General features: G+C 42.3%; 1 protein-coding gene across 2 annotated transcripts in view; it reads right to left on the minus strand.

The window, feature by feature from the left end:
* LOC115168663 (copine-5) overlaps window positions 1-27950 on the minus strand; it is a 158633-nt gene that overhangs the window by 101683 nt on the left and 29000 nt on the right. The window contains exons 3-7 of one of the 2 annotated variants that reach the window (XM_029724134.1): window positions 27511-27557; window positions 6740-6843; window positions 4715-4754; window positions 2641-2655; window positions 2325-2401 (exon numbers count right to left, since the gene is read on the minus strand). In XM_029724134.1, the coding sequence (XP_029579994.1) occupies window positions 2325-2401; window positions 2641-2655; window positions 4715-4754; window positions 6740-6843; window positions 27511-27557 (283 nt within the window). The remainder of the gene's footprint in view (window positions 1-2324; window positions 2402-2640; window positions 2656-4714; window positions 4755-6739; window positions 6844-27510; window positions 27558-27950) is intronic. The other variant, XM_029724135.1, reaches the window with a different exon arrangement.

Raw genomic sequence — 27950 nt, forward strand, 5'->3', positions numbered from 1 at the left:
ATGACAGTAACAGTGTTAGAGGAAGCCCCGAGTCCTGTTCAATTACCAGTTCCATCATCTCACCCCATTGTTATCTGAACAGTTAAAGTACTCCACAGATGGCTATAGATGACAGACATATTTATCGTCATCCCACAGCCTAGGGCTTTGTCTCAAATGGCATCCTATTCCGTTTATAGTGCACACTTTGTTTTAACATTGCCCGTAGGCCTCCCATAGGGCTCTGGTCAAAAGTAGTGTACTATATTGGGAATAGAGTGCTATTTGTTACACAGCCCTAGAACACATGGAAGCCAATGAGTAGCGCTGGTTGGCTGTGTTACGTTCCAATGCACACAGAAATATAAAGAGGCCTGTTTGATGACTCCGGAGTCAATGGTGCTTTCATGATATAGTGGGCGACATGGATAAAGTCAAGCCACATGGCAACTGGTACAAGTACAATTTGGTTACACGACTGAACATAGTTCAACTCTTGAGGCGGAGCGAGGTCGTTTGACTCGTGTGCCATCTGTTGATTGGCCCAAGTGATTAGGGAAGTATTTGTTAGGGAACTATTTTGTCTAACAGCCATTGGGATGGTGAAGCAGTGCAGCGATGTTAGAATGTACCCCTTAATATGCAGTGAGCTCTAACAGCCATTGGGTCAGTGACAAATGTTTAGTTGTTTTGGCTCTGTGCTCCAGCACTTTGGATTTTAAATTATACAATGACTATGAGGTTAAAGTGCAAACTGTCAGCTTATTAAAATTGTGGGTATTTTCATTCATATTAGGGGACGAAAATTATTGTGTATTAAAGTAGTACAAATGTAAGTATTTGGTCCCATATTCATAGCATGCATTGATTACATGCTTGTGACTCTGCAGACTTGTTGGATGAATTTGCTGTTTGTTTTGGTTGTGTTTCAGATTATTTTGAGCCCCAATAGAAATGAATGGCAAATAATGTATTGTGTCATTTTGGAGTCACTTTTATTATAAATAAGAACAGAATATGTTTCTGAACACTTCGAAATGGATGTGGATGCTACCATGATTACGGATAATCCTGAATGAATTGTGAGAATGTTACAGAGGCAAAAATATCATACCCCGCTCCAAAATGCTAACCTCCCTGTTATTGGAATGGTGAGATGTTAGCATGCCTTGGAAGTATGATATTGGTGCATCTAAAATGGGGGGGGGGGGACTACGTACAAAACGTGCTGTAATTCCTAAACGGTTCAACCTATATGGATGAAAATACCTTCAAATTACAGCTGACAGGCTCCACTTTAACCTCCTCATCATTGTACCATTTCAAAGTGCTAGAGTACAGAGCCAAAACGACAAAACAATATGTCACCAATACTTCTAGAGCTCACTGTACATGATGTAGTCAGTGCTTCATTCTAAAGCCCAGTGCAGATACATTAGCCGACATGACGAGACAAAACTAGACCGTTTAAGAATGTTGAGTTGTTAAACAGCTGACTGAAGATCAGGCCACAGATCAAACAGAGAAGATGTGCAGTTAAGACCGTTTCTACGGCAACGGTGCCGCTTTACAATGAAGTGCTGAAACTTTGATACAAAGTTGCCACTTGTTGTAGCAAGGTGTTTTAGCAAATATATATCAAGGAATATGTGCACCAGAAACAGGCCAGGTGTGGCCTGTTTGATCCACAAAATGAACAGCAATATCGGGCCAATTGCTGCAACAATTAAGACTGTTAAAGTGTGAGGCTATCATCTTGCTGCTCATGGTGACATCATCTTGCTGCTCATGGTGACATCATCTTGCTGCTCATGGTGACATCATCCTGCTGCTCATGGTGACATCATCCTGCTGCTCATGGTGACATCATCCTGCTGCTCATGGTGACATCATCCTGCTGCTCATGGTGACATCATCCTGCTGCTCATGGTGACACCATCCTGCTGCTCATGGTGACACCATCCTGCTGCTCATGGTGACATCATCCTGCTGCTCATGGTGACATCATCCTGCTGCTCATGGTGACACCATCCTGCTGCTCATGGTGACATCATCCTGCTGCTCATGGTGACATCATGCTGCTGCTCATGGTGACATCATGCTGCTGCTCATGGTGACATCATCCTGCTGCTCATGGTAACATCATCCTGTTGCTCATGGTGACGTCATACTGCTGCTCATGGGGACGTCATCCTGCTGCTCATGGTGACATCATCCTGCTGCTCATGGTAACATCATCCAGCTGCTCATGGTAACATCATAGAGTCTCAGTTTAAGACCACCACTACTCACCCCAGGGTCACACAGCTTCAACCAATCAATCAGTCCAGCCCGCCACTACTCACCCCAGAGGTTTCTCCAGTCGACTGGCGGGTGATCCTACGATCTCTCCCAAGGTACAGAACACCTGCCCCAAGAAGTCCTGATGGGGGTGAGAGGAGGGAGGGATGGAGGGACGGAGGGAGGAGTGGAGAGTTTGTTGTTCATGGGGAGACAGAGGGGAAAGATTGGGGAGACAGGGGGAAAAGGACAGCTGATGTGGAGCTTAGCAGCATGTTATAAGCAGTGTGTTATAAGCAGTGTGTTATAAGCATGTTATAAGCAGTGTGTTATAAAACATTGAAGAGAGATAAAGTTTGGTTGGAGGAGTCAAACACGTACGTCAATGTCGGAGGGCTTCCAGGGAGAAGGAGAAGGAAGAGGAAGAGGAGGAGGGGTACACCAGGCAGCAGCATAGACAACAACCACAACAACAACCACAGAGCATATCATGTAAGAGAAGGCACAAGACTCAAATACCATACAAGACCGTCATCAAAACAAGAGAAAACACAGAGCAGGAAAGAAGAGAAGAAAAAAGGGAAGAACGGGGGAGAAAGGGGGAGACGGAGAAAAGGGAGGAGAAAGGGGGTAGAACGGGGAGAAAGGGGAGAAAAGGGAGGAGAAAGGGGGTAGAACGGGGAGAAAGGGGGTAGAACGGGGAGAAAGGGAGAAAAGGTGGGAGAAAGGGAGAGAAAGGGAGAGAAAGGGAGAGAGATAGAGGGAACTGGGTTTTATGTAAGACGACAGTGAGTAACACAAAAGTGAGTACGAAACAATAACATTTAAACATGGCAAATGAAGAAATAATGAAGAATTTTCTGGTATTATGCAAACCATTGACTGCAGATATATTATCATTGTGTATGTGTGACTAATGCGTTGCTTTTCAAAGCTTTCACTGCAAAACAATATGCTAGCATTCATTCATCATCATAACTTTATACATGTGAGTACATTGCTAATACCATTGAAGTACAATAAATCATGCCTAGAATTTAAGAAAATGGGTTTCACAAGTTTTGATAATGGTATGACATCGAAAAAGCAACCTTCAGTTCATACAAAAAATGTAGGTCACACGATATAGACGGGTTAGTTGATAACATCAAGGAAAACGATGCTCACGCTTCAATGGAGCAGAAGTCTGTGAGCATATGGTTCTGGATGGCCAGATAGCTACCAACAACGACAAGAAACTGACATGGTTCTGGATGGCCAGATAGCTACCAACAACGACAAAAAACTGCCATGGTTCTGGATGGCCAGATAGCTACCAACAACGACAAGAAACTGACATGGTTCTGGATGGCCAGATAGCTACCAACAATGACAAGAAACTGCCATGGTTCTGGATGGCCAGATAGCTACCAACAATGACAAGAAACTGCCATGGTTCTGGATGGCCAGATAGCTACCAACAATGACAAGAAACTGCAATGGTTCTGGATGGCCAGATAGCTACCAACAATGACAAGAAACTGCCATGGTTCTGGATGGCCAGATAGCTACCAACAATGACAAGAAACTGACATGGTTCTGGATGGCCAGATAGCTACGAACAATGACAAGAAACTGCCATGGTTCTGGATGGCCAGATAGCTACCAACAATGACAAGAAACTGCCATGGTTCTGGATGGCCAGATAGCTACCAACAATGACAAGAAACTGACATGGTTCTGGATGGCCAGATAGCTACCAACAACGACAAGAAACTGACATGGTTCTGGATGGCCAGATAGCTACCAACAATGACAAGAAACTGACATGTGGGGAATCGTAAGTGACTAGTTTTAGCTTGTTTCATCTTGTTCTTGAAACCATGTTTTGTTTTGAGGTGTTTTGACTGATTTCACGTCAATGCTAATAAGGCAACAAAAAAAAATAACTACCGTAGCTAGCCAGTAACTGTCACGATGTATTTGAGAGACAACGAGTGCTCATTTTACAAATGTCTTTATGTTTTCAATAAACATTGGAGACTAAATAAAGTTTACATGTTGTCAACAATCTAAGCCAACCCCGTCTGTTTTTCCCCGATCTTGTTGCTAAACAACCAACTTGTCTATGTGCTAAATGTATTATTATGAAAGCTACACAATATCAATACATAATGTAATATGCTATTTGTATTATAAAAAGGTAACGGTGTGTGGACAGACAGCAAGGCCACATCGTGAAATGTTGGTTACTAAGGCACTATTATTTACTATTTCCATCCAATAGTATACGTGAGCTTTGGGATGACATGGATTTTGATTAGCATAAAACCAAAATAGGGAATGGCATGCATTTCAAAATAAAAGTTTCCATTTCAAAATAAAAGTTTACATTCATGGAGAATAGAGAATGATGGCAAAGTAAAAGTCAAACAACCATGAGGCACCGGCACAGAGTGATAGCTTTTTCACTTACATGCTTTGCCAGATCTGGACTTTTGGAATCAATATCATATCTGAAATCACAAAGATAGATTCAAGTGGTGACTGACTGGCGTTTGAACATTAACACATAGAAACACAGTGATTTGATATCATTCCTGATGGCGTGTAGGCTAGTCTACAGTGCAACAATGATACAATGACATTTGAACAGACAGAAGGCATAGGGGCCACCAGCCACCTAAATTTAAAAAATATTTACCGGTAAAAAAAAACATTTACTTCACTTAATCCTTCTACACTTCATAAATGAAGACCCCTTTCTTTTCACTATTGTCCCTGCTGTAACTCACCTATTCACATTAGAAACAGCAGCTGCCAGCCGATAAACTTTGGGTATATAGGTAATTAGAATGGTTGTGGTCATACGCAATTCCTTTAAAAACTAGTCATGCTCTTTTCATAGAAGTAATTAAAATGGAATGTGTCCTCCCCTCACCCCCCCTAATCCCGCTGACAGAGGTATATAAAAGAGGAGGAGGGGGAGGAGGAGGAGAGGAGGGAGGAGGTGGATGGAGGAAAGGAGGAAGATGGAGGAGGAGGAGGGGGGAGGAGGATGGAGGAGGAGGGAAGAGGAGGGAGGAGGAGGAGGGGGAGGAGGAGGAGTGGGAGAGGAGAGAGGAGGTGGATGGAGGAGAGGAGGAGGCTGTCCCACTGACAGAGGTATATAAAAGATAAATGTAAATGTCTTAGACTAATTAACATGTAGGTGTAGCACCTCTTCTTAGTCTCCCACCAAGGAGTTAAATGAAAAGGGCCCACGTGAAGTTATTAAGCCTCTTGAGAGGTTCAGCAGAGCCTGGATATTTACTGTACTGTATCATCAAGTCCATGTGGGCTGCTCTCTATTCAAAGTAGTACAAATTAGGCAGTGTTTTCTCTTGCTGATGGCTGGAAATGTACTGTAAAATGAAGTTCATGAGGGATTCTGTCAACTCACTAGAAAAACTAACAATAATATTAGGCAGAGGCTATTGAGGGAATAAGGAAATGATCATGTCTCCGTTTTCAAAGCCTCTTAATGAAGTGTCACCTCTTTGCTCTGCACTCTGATTGGGTCTTTCAAGAGACTGGGAGGAGGAGCAAGATGAAGGAGGAGGATGGAGGAGGAGGAGGACAATGGAGGAGAAGGAGGGATGAAGAGGAGGAGGAGGAGGAAGAAGGAGAAGGGAAGAGAAGGAGGGAGGAGGAGGGAGGAGGAGGGGGAGGAGGAGGATGTAAGAGGAGGAGAAGGGAGGAGGAAGAGGAGGAGGGGGAAGAAGAGGAGCAGGCAAGAGGAGGGAGGAGGACGAGGAAGAGGGAGGAGGACGAGGAGGAGAAAGAGGATGGAGGATGGAGGGGGAGGAGGAGGGAGAAGGAGGATGGAGGGGGAGGAGGAGGGAGGAGGAGGAGGGAGAAGGAGGATGGAGGAGGAGGAGGAGGAATAGGAGGAGGGAGGAATAGGAGGAGGGAGGACAGGGAGGGAGGACGGACAGAGGGGGGAGAGAAGAGGAGGGAAGATGATATAGTAGGTTGGATGGAGGAGGATGAAGGAGGAGGATGAGAACAAAGAAGAGGAGGATAAAGGGTGGGGGGCTGTGTGATACCTATGGGACTCTCTCAGCTTCAGACATTTGCTTTAAAGTGTGAAGAATGTGGATAAACCTACATGAAATATTGAACATCCTTTTATACCAATCTATCTCCCTCCTACTCCCAACACAAGACTATCCAGACAGGGGGGGGATATGGGAGGGGAGCGGGAGAGAAGAGGAAGAGAAGACAAGCGGGGGGAGGTAAGTAAAGAGAAGAAGGCGAGAGTAGGAGGAGGGGAGTGAAGTGGGAGAGATCGCAAACGAGTGAAAGAGAGAGAGAGATAAGAGAAAGGGAGAAAGCAAGAGAGCAATAGGAGGATGGAAAGGAAAGGTTGTTTAGGAAAATGAGTGAAACTCACACCCCCTCTCTGCCTCCCTGCCTGGTGAATCCTCATAGACCAGATCGAAAGAGAATAACTACTCACACGTCGAAGCGTAGATTCTGCTTCTCTTCAAAGAAGTAGTCCAAGATGTACTTCCTGACAAAGTCTGGATCCAGAGTGTTGTCAATCACCTCCGTTCTCCCAAACTAGAAGAGAACAGAGGGAGAGGGAAGGGGGAGAGAGAAGGGAAGAGGGCGAGGGAAGGGATAGGCAGAGTGGGAGAGAGAGAGAGCGAGAGAGAGAGGGAGAAAGAGAGAGAGAAGGAGAGAGAAAGAAAGAGAAAGAGGGAGAGAGAGAGGGGGAGAAAGAGAGATATGGAGAGAGTTGGTTTGTGAGAAAATAATCATAAACTTTTATGCAGTTAGTAAGAAAGCAGCCAGGCGTTTCATTCCTCTCCTCTCCTCTCCTCCTTTCCTCTCCTCTCCTCTCCCCTCCTCTCCCCTCCTCTCCCCTCCTCTCCCCTCCTCTCTTGAAGACACTGCGCAGCAGATAAACATAGCATTTGATTAGCGCAGATCAATAATGACAGTGTTGTAATGACTAACTGGATCCTACAACTCCACAGCTGCTCTGGGCTGTCTGAAAAAGTCCATTCTCTATTGGTGTCGTTACGCGACACTAGTAGGAACACTTGCTTGTACGTACGTACATGAGGGGCAAAAAAACCCACAAAAGTTGCCAGATTGACTTTCATTTCATTTTATTTAATTAACCATAGACACTAAGAACAATAGGCCAGTGTTTTCCAGGGAGTTCAAATTCAACTGTATGAACTGAGAACCAGGAGGGAGTGAAAAGCACGTGAGAAGATGAGGGGCTGCAACTGTAATAATAAAGTGAGGTGTCCTGTGGTGCTAAAAAATACGTTCAGATGGTGGGATACTGTCTAATGGTGTAAAACCGTCTGATGGTGTAATACTATCTGATGGTGTAATACTATCTGATGGTGTAATACTGTCTGATGGTGAAACACTGTCTGATGGTGTAATACTGTCTGATGGTGTAATACCGTCTGATGGTGAAACACTGTCTGATGGTGTAATACTGTCTGATGGTGTAATACCGTCTGATGGTGTAATACTATCTGATGGTGTAATACTATCTGATGGTGTAATACTGTCTGATGGTGTAATACCGTCTGATGGTGAAACACTGTCTGATGGTGTAATACTGTCTGATGGTGTAATACTGTGTGATGGTGTAATACTATCTGATGGTGTAATACTGTCTGACGGTGTAATACTGAGTGACGGTGTATTACTGTCTGATGGTGTAATATTGTGTGATGGTGTAACAATGTGTGATGGTGTACCAATGTGTGATGGTGTAACACTGTCTGATAGTGTAATACAGTGTGATGGTGTAATGCTGTCTGATGGTGTAATACTGTGTGATGTTGTAATACTGTGTGATGGTGTGATACTGTGGGATGGTGTAATAGTGTCTGATGGTGTAATACTGTGCGATGGTGTAATACTGTCTGATGGTGTAATACTGTCTGATGGTGTAATACTGTGTGATGGTGTAACAATGTGTGATGGTGTAACACTGTCTGATAGTGTAATACAGTGTGATGGTGTAATACTGTCTGATGGTGTAATACCGTCTGATGGTGAAACACTGTCTGATGGTGTAATACTGTCTGATGGTGTAATACTATCTGATGGTGTAATACTGTCTGATGGTGTAATACTGTCTGACGGTGTAATACTGAGTGACGATGTATTACTGTCTGATGGTGTAATATTGTGTGATGGTGTAACAATGTGTGATGGTGTACCAATGTGTGATGGTGTAACACTGTCTGATAGTGTAATACAGTGTGATGGTGTAATGCTGTCTGATGGTGTAATACTGTGTGATGGTGTAATACTATGTGATGGTGTAATACTATGTGATGGTGTAATACTGTCTGATGGTGTAATACTGTCTGATGGTGTAATACTGTCTGATGGTGTAATACTGTGTGATGGTGGAATACTATTTGATGGTGTAACAATGTGTGATGGTGTAATACTGTGTGATGGTGTAACAATGTGTGATGGTGTAACAATGTGTGATGGTGTAATATTGTGTGATGGTGTAACAATGTGTGATGGTGTAATGCTGTGTGATGGTGTAACAATGTGTGATGGTGTTGTAACAATGTGTGATGGTGTAATACTGTGTGATGGTGTAATACTGTCTGATGGTGTAATACTGTGTGATGCTTTAATACTATCTGATGGTGTAACACTGTCTGACGGTGTAATACTGTGTGATGGTGTAATACTGTCTGATGGTGTAATACTATGTGATGTGTAATACTGTCTGATGGTGTAATACTGTGTGCTGGTGTAATACTGTGTGATGGTGTAACAATGTGTGATGGTGTAACAATGTGTGATGGTGTAATACTGTGTGATGGTGTAACAATGTGTGATGGTGTAATACTGTGTGATGGTGTAATACTGTGTGATGGTGTAACAATGTGTGATGCTTTAATACTATCTGATGGTGTAACACTGTCTGACGGTGTAATACTGTGTGATGGTGTAATACTGTGTGATGGTGTAATACTGTCTGATGGTGTAATACTGTCTGATGGTGTAATACTATCTGATGGTGTAATACTGTCTGATGGTGAAACACTGTCTGATGGTGTGATACTGTCTGATGGTGTAATACTGTCTGATGGTGTAATACTATCTGATGGTGTAATACTATCTGATTGTGTAATACTGTCTGATGGTGTAATACTGTCTGATGTTGTAATACTGTCTGATGGTGAAACACTGTCTGATGGTGTAATACTGTCTGATGGTGTAATACTGTCTGATGGTGTAATACTGTGTGATGGTGTAATACTGTGTGATGGTGTAATACTATCTGATGGTGTAATACTGTCTGATGGTGTAATACTGTCTGATGGTGAAATACTGTCTGATGGTGAATTACTGTCTGATGGTGTAATACTATGTGATGGTGTAATACTGTCTGATGGTGTAATATTATCTGATGGTGTAATACTGTCTGATGGTGTAATACTGTCTGATGGTGTAATACTGTCTGATGGTGTAATACTATCTGATGGTGTAATACTGTCTGATGGTGTAATACTATCTGATGGTGAAATAATGTGTGTGATGGTGTTAGACTGTGTGATGGTGGAATACTGTCTGATAGTGTAATACTGTGTGATAGTGTATCACTGTGTGATGGTGTAATACTGTGTGATGGTGTAATACTGTGTTAAAAACTAGATGAGCTGACACACACACACACACACACACACACACACACACACACTCCGCAGTGCTGTTAGTTGTTTCCCACAGCTAATTGTGTCTGTTATGAATAATGCATGTTTAGAGTCCTGGCTGAGGCTTTGAGATGCATGAACATGAATTAATGATGGAACCCTGGCCAATAGAAAGTGTTTCTTACCATAAACTGATGGAGTGAATTAATTATAACAGGTGTTACAGTTTTTTACAATCACTTTGGCACTACTTTTGGAATGTTGATGTCATTTTTCAAAACACTAGACACAAAACTCACAACCAATGATCAAAATGAAAATTTTTAAAAACTATAACACTTTTTCCAATTGCTTGGATACAATACACATAAAGCTAAGATCATTTGTTCATTGAACTAAAATCACCTGTTCAAAATGACACAACTTAACATCAAAGTATTACCATTTCAAAATGCAGTTCACACGTTACATCTGAGATGACTGTCTATTCATTTTATTACAATGATCTAACTATCAATTGATACAACTGATCAAAATGATAAGTAACTGTTGCATTACCCTTAATGCATAGTTTTATGGAAACTGACAAACAATATTCCATGTTTATATCATGAAAGTTTCAGGATAACGAGATCCATTGACACCAATTACCGTGGAACATGAACCAATTGGACTACATTATCTATGGATGTAATATTTCATCATCATTCTTTATCAGACACTGTTTCTATGGTCCCATGTACCATATAGAAGTACAGTAATCAATCCTTTGTTTTGCTTTTTACAGTAAGCCAGGTGAGGAACACTGCAGTTGATGTTTTACTGTAGTTTTTTTCTTTTTTGTAGCTAATTATTTTTGCTTTGATTCAAAGAAACCTATGTTGTGATTTTATTGTATTTCATCAATCAATTTCAGATTTTGTTCAATGATTCCACTGTCTGTAGTATTCTCTTTACTAGTCCTTTTACAGTGATGTATTTACGTGTAGTACCATAATGAAACATGTATCACATATTTTGTACTAAAATATTTATTGATTGTACGAACAACTACACAGTGAAACTATCGGTATCTTGTGTGTGGGTGATCTAAATGAATGTTCCTATGGTATTTCATGATAAATGAGTTATTTGAACCAACGATTCTGCAAGTGCAAGGTTTCGTTAAAGATATGAATGCACAATGCAATGTTTTGAACATTGGACAGCCTGTGTTACAACTGATGACCATTTTGAGTTTTGTGTCTAGAGTTTTGAAAAATGACCACAAGGTTCTGAAATTAGTGCCAAAGGGATTGTAAAAAACTGTAATGTGCAGATGACACTGCCGAATCACACTGCTACAGGGAAGACTAGGCTACACAGGTCTGTGTTTTGACATCACACTGCTACAGGGAAGATCAGGCTACATAGGTCTGTGTTTTGACATCACACTGCTACAGGGAAGATCAGGCTACACAGGTCTGTGTTTTGACATCACACTGCTACGGGAAGATCAGGCTACACAGGTCTGTGTTTTGACATCACACTGCTACAGGGAAGATCATGCTACACAGGTCTGTGTTTTGACATCACACTGCTACAGGGAAGATCATGCTACACAGGTCTGTGTTTTGACACAGAATACAGTTGTGGAAAAGACAGCTACAAATTTAAATAGGTTAGAATTGATGCAAATTGAAAATGGCATGAGGCAAGTAGAGTGTTGTTAGACCTTTTTTCTTCATTCTCTCTCGCTCTGTTTCTCTCTCTGTCTCTCTCTCTCTCTCTGTTTCTCTCTCTCTCACTGTTTCTCTCTGTCTCTCTCTCTCTCTCTGTTTCTCTCTCTCACTGTTTCTCTCTCTCTCACTGTTTCTCTCTCTCTCACTGTTTCTCTCTCTCTCACTGTTTCTTTCTCTCTCACTGTTTCTCTCTCACTGTTTCTTTCTCTCTCACTGTTTCTCTCTCTCTCTGTTTCTCTCTCTGTTTCTCTCTCTCACTGTTTCTCTCAATCTCTGTCTCTCTCTCTCTCACTGTTTCTCTCTCTCTCACTGTTTCTCTCTCTCTCACTGTTTCTCTCTCTCTCTCTGTTTCTCTCTCTGTTTCTCTCACTGTTTCTCTCTCTCTCTCACTGTTTCTCTCTCTCACTGTTTCTCTCTCTCTCACTGTTTCTCTCTCTCTCTGTTTCTCTCTGTTTCTCTCACTGTTTCTCTCTCTCTCTCACTGTTTCTCTCTCTCTCACTGTTTCTCTCTCTCTCACTGTTTCTCTCTCTCACTGTTTCTCTCTCTCTCTGTTTCTCTCTCTGTTTCTCTCAATCTCTGTCTCTCTCTCTCTCACTGTTTCTCTCTCTCTCACTGTTTCTCTCTCTCTCACTGTTTCTCTCTCTCTCACTGTTTCTCTCTCTCTCACTGTTTCTCTCTCTCTCACTGTTTCTCTCTCTCACTGTTTCTCTCTCTGTTTCTCTCAATCTCTGTCTCTCTCTCTCTCACTGTTTCTCTCTCTCTCACTGTTTCTCTCTCTCTCACTGTTTCTCTCTCTCTCACTGTTTCTCTCTCTCACTGTTTCTCTCTCTCTCTCTGTTTCTCTCACTCTCTGTTTCTCTCACTCTCTGTTTCTCTCACTCTCTGTTTCTCTCTCTCTCACTGTTTCTCTCTCTGTTTCTCTCAATCTCTGTTTCTCTCTCTCTCACTGTTTCTCTCTCTCTCCCTTTCTCTCTCTGTTTCTCTCTCTCTCACTGTTTCTCTCTCTCTCACTGTTTCTCTCTCTGTTTCTCTCTCTCTTACTGTTTCTCTCTCTCTCTCTCACTGTCTCTCTCTCACTATTTCTCTCTCTCTCTCTCTCGCTGTTTCTCTTTCTCTCACTGTTTCTCTCTCTCTCTTCCTCTGTTTGTTATGGAAGGTTTGGGAATTGCTTCCTTTTAGGTGTTTGTAGAATTTAACTGCTCTTTTCTGGATTTTGATCATTAGTGGGTATCGGCCTAATTCTGCTCTGCATGCATTATTGTGTATTGTGTTTTACGTTGTACACAGAGGATATTTTGCAGAATACTGCATGCAGAGTTTCAATTTGGTGTTTGTCCCATTTTGTGAATTATTTTTTGGTGAGTGGACCCAAGACCTCACAACCATAAAGGGCAATGGGTTCTATAACTGATTCAAGTATTTTTTGCCAGATCCTAATTGGTATGTTGAATTTTATGTTCCTTTTGATGGCATAGAATGCCCTTCTTGCCTTGTCTCTCAGATCGTTCACAGCTTTGTGGAAGTTACCTGTGGCGCTGATGTTTAGGCCAAGGCTTTCGACTTTGTCAATCACCACAATCTTATCGGCAGACTCAACAGCCTTGGTTTCTCAAATGACTGCCTCGCCTGGTTCACCAACTACTTCTCAGACAGAGTTCAGTGTGTCAAATCGGAGGGCTTATTGTCCAGACATCTGGCAAAAACCTGAGAAAAAATCCAACCAGGAAGTGGTTGTAGTTTTTCAAGTGATTGCGTATCCAAACTACATTGTCTGTGGGGTCATTTTGCACTTCCTAAGGCTTCCACTAGATGCCAACAGTCTTTAGAACCTTGTTTCATGCTTCTACTGTTACTGGGGAGAGAATAAGAGCTGACTCAAGCCTGAGACCTATGAGTTGTTTACTGCGCGGTCACGCAGGCGCGCCGTTCCTTATTTTTCCTCTGTAATGAATACGCTATTGTCCGGTTGGAATATTATCGAAGATTTATGTTAAAAAGACCATAAGGATTGATTGTAAACATCGTTTGACATGTTTCTACGAACGGTAATGGAACTTTTTGACTTTTCGTCTTGGGTTTTGTGCTCGCGCATTATGCCTTTGGAATATTGATCTGAACGCGTGAACAAAACAGAGGTATTTGGACATAAATATGGAGTTTATCGAACAAAACAAACATTTCTTGTGGAAATGGGAGTCCTGGGAGTGCATTCCGACGAAGATCAGCAAAGGTAAGTGAAGATTTATAATACTATTTCTGAGTTTTGTTGATGCCATAACTTGGCGGGTAACTGTATAGATTGCTTTGATGGCTGAGCTCTGTACTCAGAATATTGAACAATGTGCTTTCGCCGTAAAGCTATTTTGAAATCTGACACAGCGGTTGCATTAAGGAGAAGTGTATCTATAATTCTTTCAATAACTGTTGTAAATTTTATCAACGTTTATAATTAGTATTTTTGTAAATTGATGCGCTCACTCACCGGAAGTTTTGGGAGGCAAAACATTTCTGAACATTACCAGCCAATGTAAAATGGGGTTTTTGGATATAAATATGAACTTTATCAAACAAAACATACATGTATTGTGTAACATTGAGTCCTGGGAGTGTCATCTGATGAAGATCATCAAAGGTTAGTGATTAATTGTAGCTGTATTTCTGTTTTTTTTGACGCCTCTCCTTGCTTGGAAAATGGCTGTGTGGATTTTCTTGTTTAGGTGCTGTCCTAACATAATCTAATGCTATGCTTTCGCCGTAAAGCCTTTTTGAAATCTGACAATGTGGTTGGATTAATGAGAAGTGTATCTTTAAAATGGGATATAATTGTTGTATGTTTGAGAAATTTGAATTATGAGATCTTTGTTGTTTTGAATTTGCCGCCCTTGTAACGGCTGCCTTTAGAGAGAGTGGATCAAAACGCAGCGGCGTTAGTGTTCTTCATATTTAACTGAGAAAACGGACACTTTACCATACAAAACAATAAACAGACAACCAAAACAGTCCTGTCACGTTAAACACAGTAACAGAAACAGAAACAATTACCCACAAAAGCCCAACGGAAAAACATGCACTTATGTGTGACTCCCAATCAACAGCAACGAACTTCAGCTGTGCCTGATTTGGGAGCCACACACGGCCCAAAACAAAGAAATACAAACACATAGAAACAGAACATAGAACGCCCACCCAATGTAACACCCTGGCCTAACCAAAATAAAAAACAAAAAACCCCTCTCTATGGCCAGGGCGTTACAGCCCTGCTATTTCACTGGCTGTTGACTAGTGTGTCCCGCGGGTGGGACGCTAGCGTCCCACATGTCCCAGAGAGGTTTTAAATAACATCCAGACTAGCTTCAATGCCATACAACTCTCCTTCCGTGGCCTCCAACTGCTCTTAAATGCAAGTAAAACTAAATGCATGCTCTTCAACCGATCGCTGCCCGCACCTGCCCTCCCGTCCAGCATCACTACTCTGGACGGTTCTGACTTAGAATATGTGGACAATTACAAATACTTAGGTGTCTGGTTAGACTGTAAACTCTCCTCCCAGACTCACATTAAGCATCTCCAATCCAAAATTAAATCTAGAATCGGCTTCCTATTTTGCAACAAAGCATCCTTCACTCATGCTGCCAAACATTACATTTACATTTTACAATTAAGTCATTTAGCAGACGCTCTTATCCAGAGTGACTTACAAATTGGTGCATTCACCTTATGATATCCAGTGGAACAACCACTTTACAATAGTGCATCTAAATCTTTTAGGGGGGGGGGGGGGATTAGAAGGATTACTTTATCCTATCCTAGGTATTCCTTAAAGAGGTGGGGTTTCAGGTGTCTCCGGAAGGTGGTGATTGACTCCGCTGTCCTGGCGTCGAAAAAACTGACTATCCTACCGATCCTTGACTTCGGCGATGTCATTTATAAAATAGCCTCCAACACTACACAGCAAATTGGATTCAGTCTATCACAGTGCCATCCATTTTGTCACAAAAGCCCCATATACCACCCACCACTGCGACCTGTATGCTCTCGTTGGCTGGCCCTCGCTTCATATTCGTCGCCAAACCCACTGGCTCCAGGTCATCTATAAGTCTTTGCTAGGTAAAGCCCCGCCTTATCTCAGCTCACTGGTCACCATAGCAGCACCCACCTGTAGCACGCACTTCAGCAGGTATATTTCACTGGTCACCGCCAAAGCCTATTCCTCATTTCGCCACCTTTCTTTCCAGTTCTCTGCTGCCAATGACTGGAATTAATTGCAAAAATCACTGAAGCTGGAGACTTATATCTCCCTCACTAACTTTAAGCATCAGCTGTCAGAGCAGCTTACAGATCATTGCACCTTTACATAGCCCATCTGTAAATAGCCCATCCAACTACCTCATCCTCATATTGTTATTTATTTTTTTGCTCCTTTGCACCCCAGTATCTCTACTTGCACATTCATCTTCTGCACATCTATCACTCCAGTGTTTAATTGATAAATTGTAATTACTCCGCCACAACGGCCTATTTATTGCCTTACCTCCCTAATCTTACCTCATTGCACACACTGTATATAGATTGTTTCCTATTGTGTTATTGACTGTACGTTTGTTTATTCCATGTGTAACTCTTTGTTGTTGTTTGTGTCGCACTGCTTTGCTTTATCTTGGCCAGGTTGCAGTTGTAAATGAGAGTTTGTTCTCAACTGGCCTACCTGGTTAAATAAAGGTGAAATAATAAAAACAAATGTGTGTATAGTTATATGAATATGTATAGTTTTTTGTGTGCTCTAGGGAAACGATGTCTAGATGGAATTTGTATTTGTGGTCCTGGTGACTGGACCTTTTGTGGAACACCATTATTTTGGTCTTACTGCGATTTACTGTCAGGGCCCAGGTCTGGCAGAATCGGTGCAGAAGATCTAGGTGTTGCTGTAGGTCCTCCTTGGTTGGTGACAGAAGCACCAGATTATCAGCAAACAGTAAACATTTGACTTCAGATTCTAGTAGGGTAAGGCCAGGTGCTGCACACTGTTCTAGTGCCCTCGCCAATTCATTGATATACATGTTGAAGAGGGTGGGACTTAATCTGGATCCCTGTCTCACCCCACGGCCCTGTGGGAAGAAGTTTTTTGCCAATTTTAAACGCACACTTGTTGTACATGGATTTTATAATGTTGTATGTTTTTCCCCCAACACCACTTTACATCAATTTGTAAAGCAGATCCTCATGCCAAATTGAGTCAATGTCTTTTTTGAAATCAACAAAGCATGAGAAGACTTTGCCTTTGTTTTGATTTGTTTGTTTGTCAATTAGGGTGTGCAGGGTGAATATGTGGTCATACGATAATTTGGTAAAAATCCAATTGACATTTCCTCAGTACATTGCTTTCACTGAGGAAATGTACGAGTCTGCTGTTAATGATAACGCAGATCATTTTCCCAAGGTTGCTGTTGACGCATATCCCACGGTAGTTATTGGGGTCAAATTTGTCTCCACTTTTGTGGATTGGGGTGATCAGTCCTTGATTCCAAATATTGGGGAAGACGCCAAAGCTAAGGATGATGTTAAAGAGTTTTAGTATAGCCAATTGGAAATCTCACTCTCTCTCTCGCACTTTCTCTCATTCTGTCAGTCTATGAGCTAACTAAGGGCAGGATTCAATCATTATCGCAAGATCTGTGTCATAGCTTTATTGAAATTTAAAGGCAATGTTCCCTCGTTTGCAGAGATTGCATTCAAGGTAAACGGAAATTACCTTTACATTTTAACACCAATTACTTTTACATCGGTGTTACACCAATCATTTTAACACCAATCTGTTCCGCAATACTTTCCGGCAATACTTTCCCGCAATACTTCCCCACAGTATTTGTCCCATGTGGCTCAGTTGGTAGAGCATGGTGTTTGCAATGCCAGGGTTGTGGGTTTGATTCCCACGGGGGACCAGTATGGAGATTTTTTTTTAATGAAATGTATGCATTCACTACTGTAAGTTGCTCTGGATAAGAGTGTCTGTCTGCTAAATGACTACAATGTAAATGTAATAAGAATTGAATCCAGCCCTAACTGTAGATTCAGGACAAGTTGACATCTCTTCAGATCAAAGAGCTGAGAAAAATACATATGTCAGGTGAGGATGGGCTGGAAGTTGAGGAAGTGGTGGAAGCAGAAATCCAGAAGCAAACTTGCCTGAGCCAAAAGGCCTAACTTTACAAAAGGCAAAAAGATTCTACTCCAGAGTGAAGACTCAGCTTTCTCCAATGCAATTTAGAGCACTGGCTCTGGCCCTTATCTATGTGAGGAAATAACAGCTTTACCTGGAAATGCCCTCTGGCTCTGCACAGTGGGTGTCTGAAGCTTAGATGGGAGCCAGGTAAGGCTGTACCATTACCTTTCAACCCCAGACAGACAAACCCTGGTGTGTGGATGTCACCTCTCCCCGGCTGTGCAGCCTATAACTCTCACCTGAACTAGCATAAATTGTGAGATGAGCCTCACATGCTGACCAAACCAGACGTGCTCCATTGCGAACACATTGATTTTGTTCACCCACACCAGAAGCGATCAGAACACACAGGTTGAAATATCAAAACAAACTCTGAACCAATTATATTAATTTGGGGACAGGTCAAAAAGCATTAAACATTTATGGCAATTTAGCTAGCTAGCTTGCTGTTGCTAGCTAGTTCGTCCTGGGATATAAACATTGGGTTGTTATTTTACCTGAAATGCACAAGGTCCTCCGAAAATGAATCCACAGATAAAACGATAAACTAAATTTGTTTCTCATCATCTCTCCTCCTTCCTTCAGGCTTCTTTTTCTTATTTGGACTTCATATGCTGGTTGGCAACCAACTTTACAGCATTACTACACCCAACAGGAGTGTGGACGTCAGTTCATCTTTAAATCACCCACGTGGGTATATGCTCCTAAAAACCAATGAGAAGATGGGATAGGCCAGACTTGCAGTGCATTGAGCATCACAAATAGAACTCATTTCTATGTTAGTGCCTGGCCACGCAGACGCTCGTGAGCAGTGTGGGTACAAGGATGGAATAACATGTATATGTATATTCATTTTGCAAAGCTCGTGCACGCAACATGTCCGGTCTGGTCAGCATGTCAGCCTTCTCTTTAACCCTATAACAAGAAAACATTGTTGGTGGAGATGTCAAATTCAGCCTCCAATGCCTTCTCTCTAACTAAAATATACTGAACAAAAATATAAATGCAACATGTAAAGTATTGGTTAGGGCTAGGCGATAAATCAATATCAATAATTATCGAGGTAATTACTTCCCTCAATAACGATATAAAAATGTTTACATTCATTTTTGATAATGTCGATATAGAATAATTAGGTACAGCAGTCCATTTCACCTCTGTGACGCAGCAGGAACGTGTGGAGAAGTGACAATATGCACATGGAGAGGTATACGCCCACTAAAAACCACTTAGCAACTCGAGTGATGGAGTAGCCACTATTAACCACAAAAAATGAGTGATGTAGGTAAAAACAGTGGCAGTGATAGCCATGGAGAAGGAGCAGCTTCCAACGAAGAAATTATTGATAAAAAGGGTTAAACTGTTTGAGTAATTTGGAAGTGGTTTGGCTTTTTGAAGTCCGACAAAGAGCAGAGCAATGTTCGGTGCAAATTGTGCCGTAGACAGGTGGCTACGAAGTCTGGTAATACAACAAACCTTTTTCAACATCTGAAGCAAAATCACTCTTTGGAACATGCAGGAAATTTGAGTTTGCGCCACGGTATTGATAAAAATGCTTCTCAAGCACCAGCCAATCTAGGGATGTTTGCCCGAAGCAGTCAACACTGACAGCATTTATGCCCTACAAGCAAACATCAAAAAGACAAAGACATCACAAATGCTATTACGCATTGCATTGCTAAGGACATGCTACCAACTAGCACAGTCGAAAAGGAAGGTTTCAAGAGGGTTATCAATTTAATTGACCCCAGGTATGTGCTCCCTGGCCGCAAACATGGAACAATTTTCCTTAAAGTATAATTTTATGCGTCGCTCACATAATTTAAAAGAAATGGAACATTTATTTAACTAGGCAACTTCTTATTTACATTGACAGCCTATCAGGGAACAATGGGTTAACTGCCTTGTTCAGGGGTAGAACAACAGATTTTTACCTTGTCAGCTCAGGGATTTGATCTAGCAACCTTTACAGTTACTGGCCCAACTCTCTAATCACTAGGCTACCTGCCAAGGGGTTTGTTCAGCCATTAGGCATTCTTGAGTCTGAAGCAGATATGCACCTTTTTAAACATTATTTGATTAATATCGTGATAATTATCGTTATCGAATGAAAAAAATATATAGATATCGTAATAATTTATTTGCCATATCGCCCAGGCCTAATATTGGTCCCATGTTCCCATATTCCATTTTCGGGGTGGTAGGTAGCCTAGTGGTTAGATCATCGGGCCAGTAACCAAAAGGTTGCTAGATCCAATGCCCGAGCTGACAGAGTAAAAACCTGTTCTTCTGAACCAGGCAATTAACTCTGTTCCTAGGCTGTCATTGTAAAAAAGAATTTGTTCTTAACTGACTTGCTTAGTTAAATAAAAAGAATGACCTGAAATAAAAGATCACCAACATTTTCCATATGCACCAAAATTTGTTTCCATCCTTGTTAGTGAGCATTTCTCCTTTGCCACGATAATCCAGCAATCTGATAGGTGTGGCATATCAAGAAGCTGATTAAACAGCACGATCATTACACAGGTGCACCTTGTGCTGGGGACACAACACAATGCCTCATATGTCTCAAGTTTTCAGGGAGCATGCAATTGGCATGCTGACTGCAGGAATTTCCACCAGAGCTATTGCCAGATCATTTAATGTTAATTTCTCAACCATAAGCTGCCTCCAACGTCATTTAAAAAAAAATGTCAGTAGGTCCAAACGGCCTCACAACTGCAGACCATTTGTAACCATGCCAGCCCAGGACTTCCACATCCGGTTTCTTCACCTACGGGATTGCCTGAAACCAGCCTCCTGGATAGCTGATGAAACTGAGGAGTATTGCTGTTTGTAATAAGCCCCTTTTGTGGTGAAAAACTCATTCTGATTGGCTGGGCCTTGCTCCCCAGTGGGTGGGCCAGTCTCCCAAGTGGGTGGGCATATGCCCTCCCAGGCCCACCCATAGCTGCTCCCCTGCCCAGTCATCTGAAATCAAAAGATTAGGGCCTAATGAATTTATTTCAGTAGACTGATTTCCTTATGTGAACTATAACTCAGTAAAATCATTGAAATTGTTGCCTGTTGCGTTTACATTTTTGTTCAGTATACATTGTAACCTTTGACTTTAGGTGGTCTGCAGGCAGCCTGGCCTTAAAGACTAGGCATATCATAGTATATGTAAATGTATGACTCTCCAGTTAGTATGATATGTTACGTTTTGGTATGGTTACACAAGACAGAATGTTACTTAAGTCAAAAACTAAGCAAGACAAGTCGGTCAAGGAGGATGAGTGGGTGTATGACGCAAATGTCTAGAAACCCAAAGGTTGTGTGTTTGAATCTCATCAAAGATCATTTTAGCAACTTTGCAACTACTTAACTTTAACCACTAACCCTAGACTTAAACTTAACCTGAACCTCTAACCCTACCCCTAGCCTAGCTTATGTCAGCCACACCAAACTGGAATTCGCAACATATCAAACATATTGCAAATTTGTAACATTTTGTAATTCTTATGATATCATATGAATGTATCCACAAATGAATACATACCATACCAAACGCTACATATCATACTAAATGGAGGGAGACAAATTTACTATTAATATGTTACGTTGACCCCTGAGTTCAGGTTGCTGCAGGCTACAGCAGCTGTGAGAAGACACTACTCTAACTTGAACAATAATACATTCTAGGGCAAAGATGTCTTATTCAGCTTCCCTATGCTACCTTCTCTAACTAGAATACATTGTGGGGTGAGATGTCGGATACAGGGCTCTTGCTGTGAACAGCCTCCGCTTCCTTCTCTCTAATTTGAATAACAATACATTGTGGGGTGAGATGTGGAGATGTGGGAGAAAGAATCCGACTTGGAATAATATTAGAGTAATGTGATGTAAAGCCTGGTTTTAGGAGGGGTAAGGTAATGTGATGTAAAGCCTGGTTCTAGGAGGGGTAAGGTAATGTGATGTAAAGCCTGGTTCTAGGAGGGGTAAGGTAATGTGATGTAAAGCCTGGTTCTAGGAGGGGTAAGGTAATGTGATGTAAAGCCTGGTTCTAGGAGGGGTAAGGTAATGTGATGTAAAGCCTGGTTCTAGGAGGGGTAAGGTAATGTGATGTAAAGCCTGGTTCTAGGAGGGGTAAGGTAATGTGATGTAAAGCCTGATTCTAGGAGGGGTAAGGTAATGTGATGTAAAGCCTGATTCTAGGAGGGGTAAGGTAATGTGATGTATGTGTAAAGCCTGGTTCTAGGAGGGGTAAGGTAATGTGATGTAAAGCCTGATTCTAGGAGGGGTAAGGTAATGTGATGTATGTGTAAAGCCTGGTTCTAGGAGGGGTAAGGTAATGTGTGTCTGAACCATGGGGAACCACAGGGAGTCTATACCAGGAATACTGCATAAGCATTATAATACTTATTAAACCTCTACATCAACATGCATTATAATTAAGCAATAAGGCCTGAGGCAGTTTGGTAAACAGTCAATATACCACAGCTAAGGGTTGTTCTGTATACAGCCATTAGTTCAAACCACCCAGTTTATAATTAAGGCACAAGGTGGTGTGGTATATAGCCAATATACCACAGCTAAGGGCTGTTCTGTATACAGCCATTAGTTCAAACCACCCAGTTTATAATTAAGGCACAAGGTGGTGTGGTATATAGCCAATATACCACAGCTAAGGGCTGTTCTGTATACAGCCATTAGTTCAAACCACCCAGTTTATAATTAAGGCACAAGGTGGTGTGGTAAATAGCCAATATACCACAGCTAAGGGCTGTTCTGTATACAGCCATTAGTTCAAACCAACCCAGTTAATAATACTTATTAAAACGGTACATCAACATGCATTATAACTGTCAGCTCACTAGATGATATAGTTAATGGGGTAATTATTCATTACAATTGTCTTATATATTATTTATTAATGCAAGTATTCTGTAAATCCATCTTGGGGTCTGGAAGGTAATCTAATATAAGGTACAAATTTAGGTGATTGACAAACATAGCCCAACCTATTGGACAACAAACTGGAGAACAAGAGATGAGACATAGAGGCACTGTCTGGCATGAACCCCGAAAGACAACTTACTGCAATCAAAACTAGGTTAGTGCACTGTAGGTAGCACTTTCCTTTCTTCAGAGAACGAACAACAATCCTCATCATTCAAGGTAATTACTATGGAGGTACTAGACGGAGCAGTAATACGGAGGTACGAGATGGAGCAGTAGTATGTAGGTACTAGATGGAGCAGTAGTATGGAGGTACTAGATGGAGCAGTAGTATGGAGGTACTAGACGGAGCAGTAGTATGGAGGTACTAGATGGAGCAGTAGTATGGAGGTACTAGATGGAGCAGTATAATGGAGGTACAAAATAGAGCAGTAGTACAGAGGTACTAGATGGAGCAGTAGTATGGAGGTGCTAGATGGAGCAGTAGTATGGAGGTACTAGATGGAGCAGTATAATGGAGGTACAAAATAGAGCAGTAGTACAGAGGTACTAGATGGAGCAGTAGTATGGAGGTACTAGATGGAGCAGTAGTATGGAGGTACTAGATGGAGCAGTATAATGGAGGTACAAAATAGAGCAGTAGTACAGAGGTACTAGATGGAGCAGTAGTATGGAGGTACTAGACGGAGCAGTAGTATGGAGGTACTAGATGGAGCAGTAGTATGGAGGTACTAGACGGAGCAGTAGTATGGAGGTACTAGACGGAGCAGTAGTATGTAGGTACTAGATGGAGCAGTAGTATGTAGGTACTAGATGGAGCAGTAGTATGTAGGTACTAGACGGAGCAGTAGTATGGAGGTACTAGATGGAGCAGTAGTATGGAGGTACTAGATGGAGCAGTATAATGGAGGTACAAAATAGAGCAGTAGTACAGAGGTACTAGATGGAGCAGTAGTATGGAGGTGCTAGATGGAGCAGTAGTATGGAGGTGCTAGACGGAGCAGTAGTATGGAGGTACTAGATGGAGCAGTAGTATGGAGGTACTAGATGGAGCAGTAGTATGGAGGTAATAGATGGAGCAGTAGTATGGAGGTACTAGATGGAGCAGCAGTATGGAGGTACTAGATGGAGCAGTAGTATGTAGGTACTAGATGGAGCAGTATTATGGAGGTACTAGATGGAGCAGTAGTATGTAGGTACTAGATGGAGCAGTAGTATGGAGGTACTAGATGGAGCAGTAGTATGGAGGTACTAGATGGAGCAGTAGTATGGAGGTACTAGATGGAGCAGTAGTATGGAGGTAATAGATGGAGCAGTAGTATGGAGGTACTAGATGGAGCAGTAGTATGGAGGTACTAGATGGAGCAGTAGTATGTAGGTACTAGATGGAGCAGTAGTATGGAGGTACTAGATGGAGCAGTAGTATGGAGGTACTAGATGGAGCAGTAGTATGGAGGTACTAGATGGAGCAGTAGTATGTAGGTACTAGATGGAGCAGTAGTATGTAGGTACTAGATGGAGCAGTAGTATGGAGGTACTAGATGGAGCAGTAGTATGGAGGTACTAGATGGAGCAGTAGTATGGAGGTAATAGATGGAGCAGTAGTATGGAGGTACTAGATGGAGCAGTAGTATGGAGGTACTAGATGGAGCAGCAGTATGTAGGTACTAGATGGAGCAGTAGTATGGAGGTGCTAGATGGAGCAGTAGTATGGAGGTACTAGATGGAGCAGTAGTATGTAGGTACTAGATGGAGCAGCAGTATGTAGGTACTAGATGGAGCAGTAGTATGGAGGTACTAGATGGAGCAGTAGTATGGAGGTACTAGATGGAGCAGTAGTACAGAGGTACTAGATGGAGCAGTAGTATGGAGGTACTAGATGGAGCAGTAGTATGGAGGTGCTAGATGGAGCAGTAGTATGGAGGTGCTAGATGGAGCAGTAGTATGGAGGTACTAGATGGAGGTACTAGATGGAGCAGTATAATGGAGGTACAAAATAGAGCAGTAGTATGGAGGTACTAGATGGAGGTACTAGATGGAGCAGTATAATGGAGGTACAAAATAGAGCAGTAGTATGGAGGTGCTAGATGGAGCAGTAGTACAGAGGTACTAGATGGAGCAGTAGTATGGAGGTACTAGACAGAGCAGTATTATGGAGGTACTAGATGGAGCAGTAGTATGTAGGTACTAGATGGAGCAGTAGTATGGAGGTACTAGATGGAGCAGTAGTATGGAGGTACGAGATGGAGCAGTAGTATGGAGGTACTAGACAGAGCAGTAGTATGGAGGTACTAGATGGAGCAGTAGTATGTAGGTACTAGATGGAGCAGTAGTATGGAGGTACTAGATGGAGCAGTAGTATGGAGGTACTAGATGGAGCAGTAGTATGGAGGTACGAGATGGAGCAGCAGTATGGAGGTACTAGATGGAGCAGTAGTATGTAGGTACTAGATGGAGCAGTAGTATGGAGGTACTAGATGGAGCAGCAGTACAGAGGTACTAGATGGAGCAGTAGTATGGAGGTACTAGATGGAGCAGTATTATGGAGGTGCTAGATGGAGCAGTAGTATGGAGGTACTAGATGGAGGTACTAGATGGAGCAGTATAATGGAGGTACAAAATAGAGCAGTAGTATGGAGGTACTAGATGGAGCAGTAGTATGGAGGTACTAGATGGAGCAGCAGTATGGAAGGCAGTCAGTTGATAGATAGGGGAGTTCCACAGTCGTATATAGATATGACAGGTCCTCCCACAGTAGCATATAGCTATGACAGGTCCTCCCACAGTAGTATATAGAAATGACAGTGCCTCCCACAGTATTATATACATATGACAGGTCCTCCCACATAGACAGTTCCTATTCTACAGTAGTGGAAACAGAAGACCGTTCCTCGTACGTTATAGCGTACCTACACTAGTGGGAGAAGTGGGACAGGCTATGGAGAGGCATTGGGACAGGCTATGGAGAGGCATTGGGACCGGCTATGGAGAGGCATTGGGACAGGCTAAGGAGAGGCATTGGGACAGGCTATGGAGAGGCAATGGGACCGGCTATGGAGAGGCATTGGGACAGGCTATGGAGAGGCAATGGGACAGGCTATGGAGAGGCAATGGGACAGGCTATGGAGAGGCAATGGGACAGGCTGTGGAGAGGCAATGGGACAGCCTATGGAGAGGCAATGTGACAGCCGATAGACAGCTAGGAGAATGCATCCTACAGAAGGAGGAGTGTGAGAGAAGGCTGACAGAAAGGTCTGTTTCTACTCCCACAGAAGGCTGACAGAAAGGTCTGTTTCTCCTCCCACAGAAGGCTGACAGAAAGAACCGTTCCTCCTCCCACAGAAGGCTGACAGAAAGGTTTGCTCCTCCTCCCACAGAAGGCGGAGTAATGTGATTACAGGCGGGGAGACAGTGAGGAGAGGAGAGCTCAGACCCTATCTACTATCTCAACACGAGGTGGACAAAAAACATATTTGATGAGAGAGGGGCCAACACCAATGATTAGCTCTATCATCTCCACACAACTTGACTCTCTGCCTCACAAAGCCAGTATGCCCTGAGCCAAATAACAGGCCCCATATCTCTTCAAAAAGAGAGCTTTAGTGCCTGCTGCACCCTGAGCTTGTTAGCTGTTAGCAGGCGGCAGGTTACCTGATAACAACAAAGAGAGGAACAGAGAGAGAGATGAAGCTTCACAGCCATACACAGTGAGAGGAGGAGATTCTTGACTCAAAAGCAAGAGATTTGGCTTTTATAGGTGCTATAGTGCAGAGCTGTACATTTTTAGATTCCAAGTGTCAAATGCACATCATTTAATTGGTTCCATTGCGCCAAGCAGGCAAGCTCAATCAAGCACTGCAGCAAAAAAAATCATTTTTTAAGTCATATTATTTGAACCTAGGGGCACATTCAGCAGGAAGCAACGTTTTGGAAGGTTCAGATAGAAATATGCTATGCAGAACAAGCATGCCTTTTCCAAATGTAGAATAAGGAATCACGTCGGCTCTATGGAATTTCTATCTACAATGCTCAAGAACGTGTTGCAACTGAACGTGGCCCACATCTGCCATCCAGGTATAGAGCAGTATAGAGCAGTTTATAAAGACATCTATCTGAACTCACTGCACCTCCTGCTAAAATTTGGCCCCAATTAAGACACTCTGCCCTGGGTCAAGGGTAAGGCCAGGTTACTGGCAGAACCGGAGAGATTCTGACACTGACGCTAATCTTTATCGATATGTGTAGCAATCACCATAATGGCCAATCGCTCAGAGCAAAAATATGCCCTAAGCCAAGCAATGAATATTCACAAGACAATCAATAGAGACTAGAATGATTGTCACGAGCAGCATTTACCTGGAGACAGACAGGGCTGGAACAGAACAGAGTTCTGCTGAGTCTGAGTATTCTAGAACAATTAGAATAAGAGTGTTTCCCAAGCTAGATTCTAAAATGTTATGGATAGGAAAGGAGAGGCAGCTTGATTGAGCTACTGATGCTAGTCAGACAGTCATTCTTCATGCTGACAAGTTTAGAGTCAAGAGACTCACAATTGTATTGGAAAGCAATTGAGAATAGTTTGAATGTTGCTAGATTCTTGTGGAAAGCAAGAGAGAGGGAGAGAAATCGAGAGAGAGCGAGAAAGCGAGACAGAGATAGAGACAGAGAGAGAGTTGTTCTGCTTCTTACCTCTCGCCACTGTTTGGTCTCCACCCCCTGAGTGTACAACACCACCACTGGAAAGAGAGGTAGAGGGAGAGAGAGAGAGGGGGGAGAAAGGACGGAGAGGGAGAGGGAGAGAAAGAGAAAGGAGAGAAAAAATCAAAATCAAAATAACAAGATAAAGGGAAAGAGACAAACAGATTACCAATCACTTTGAAAAACTGTGACATTTCTTCATTTCATAAAACAAATGCTCTTTCTATCATCACATTCATTATTAATAATATTCATTATGCGCCACCATGCCCGCTGTCTTCCCAGTATCACATTTTCAGATCTAGGTATTAATCTCTGCAAGTGAGAGATACACTAACGATTAACAAAGTCTCCAACAGAGCAGCAGTGAATGCATAATTTAAAATATGATTTCTAAACAGTAGGATTCCCCTTAAAATCCCTCTTTTGCT

Source organism: Salmo trutta, chromosome 30 (genome assembly GCF_901001165.1).
Source record: "Salmo trutta chromosome 30, fSalTru1.1, whole genome shotgun sequence".
In the NCBI taxonomy this organism is placed as follows: domain Eukaryota; kingdom Metazoa; phylum Chordata; class Actinopteri; order Salmoniformes; family Salmonidae; genus Salmo; species Salmo trutta.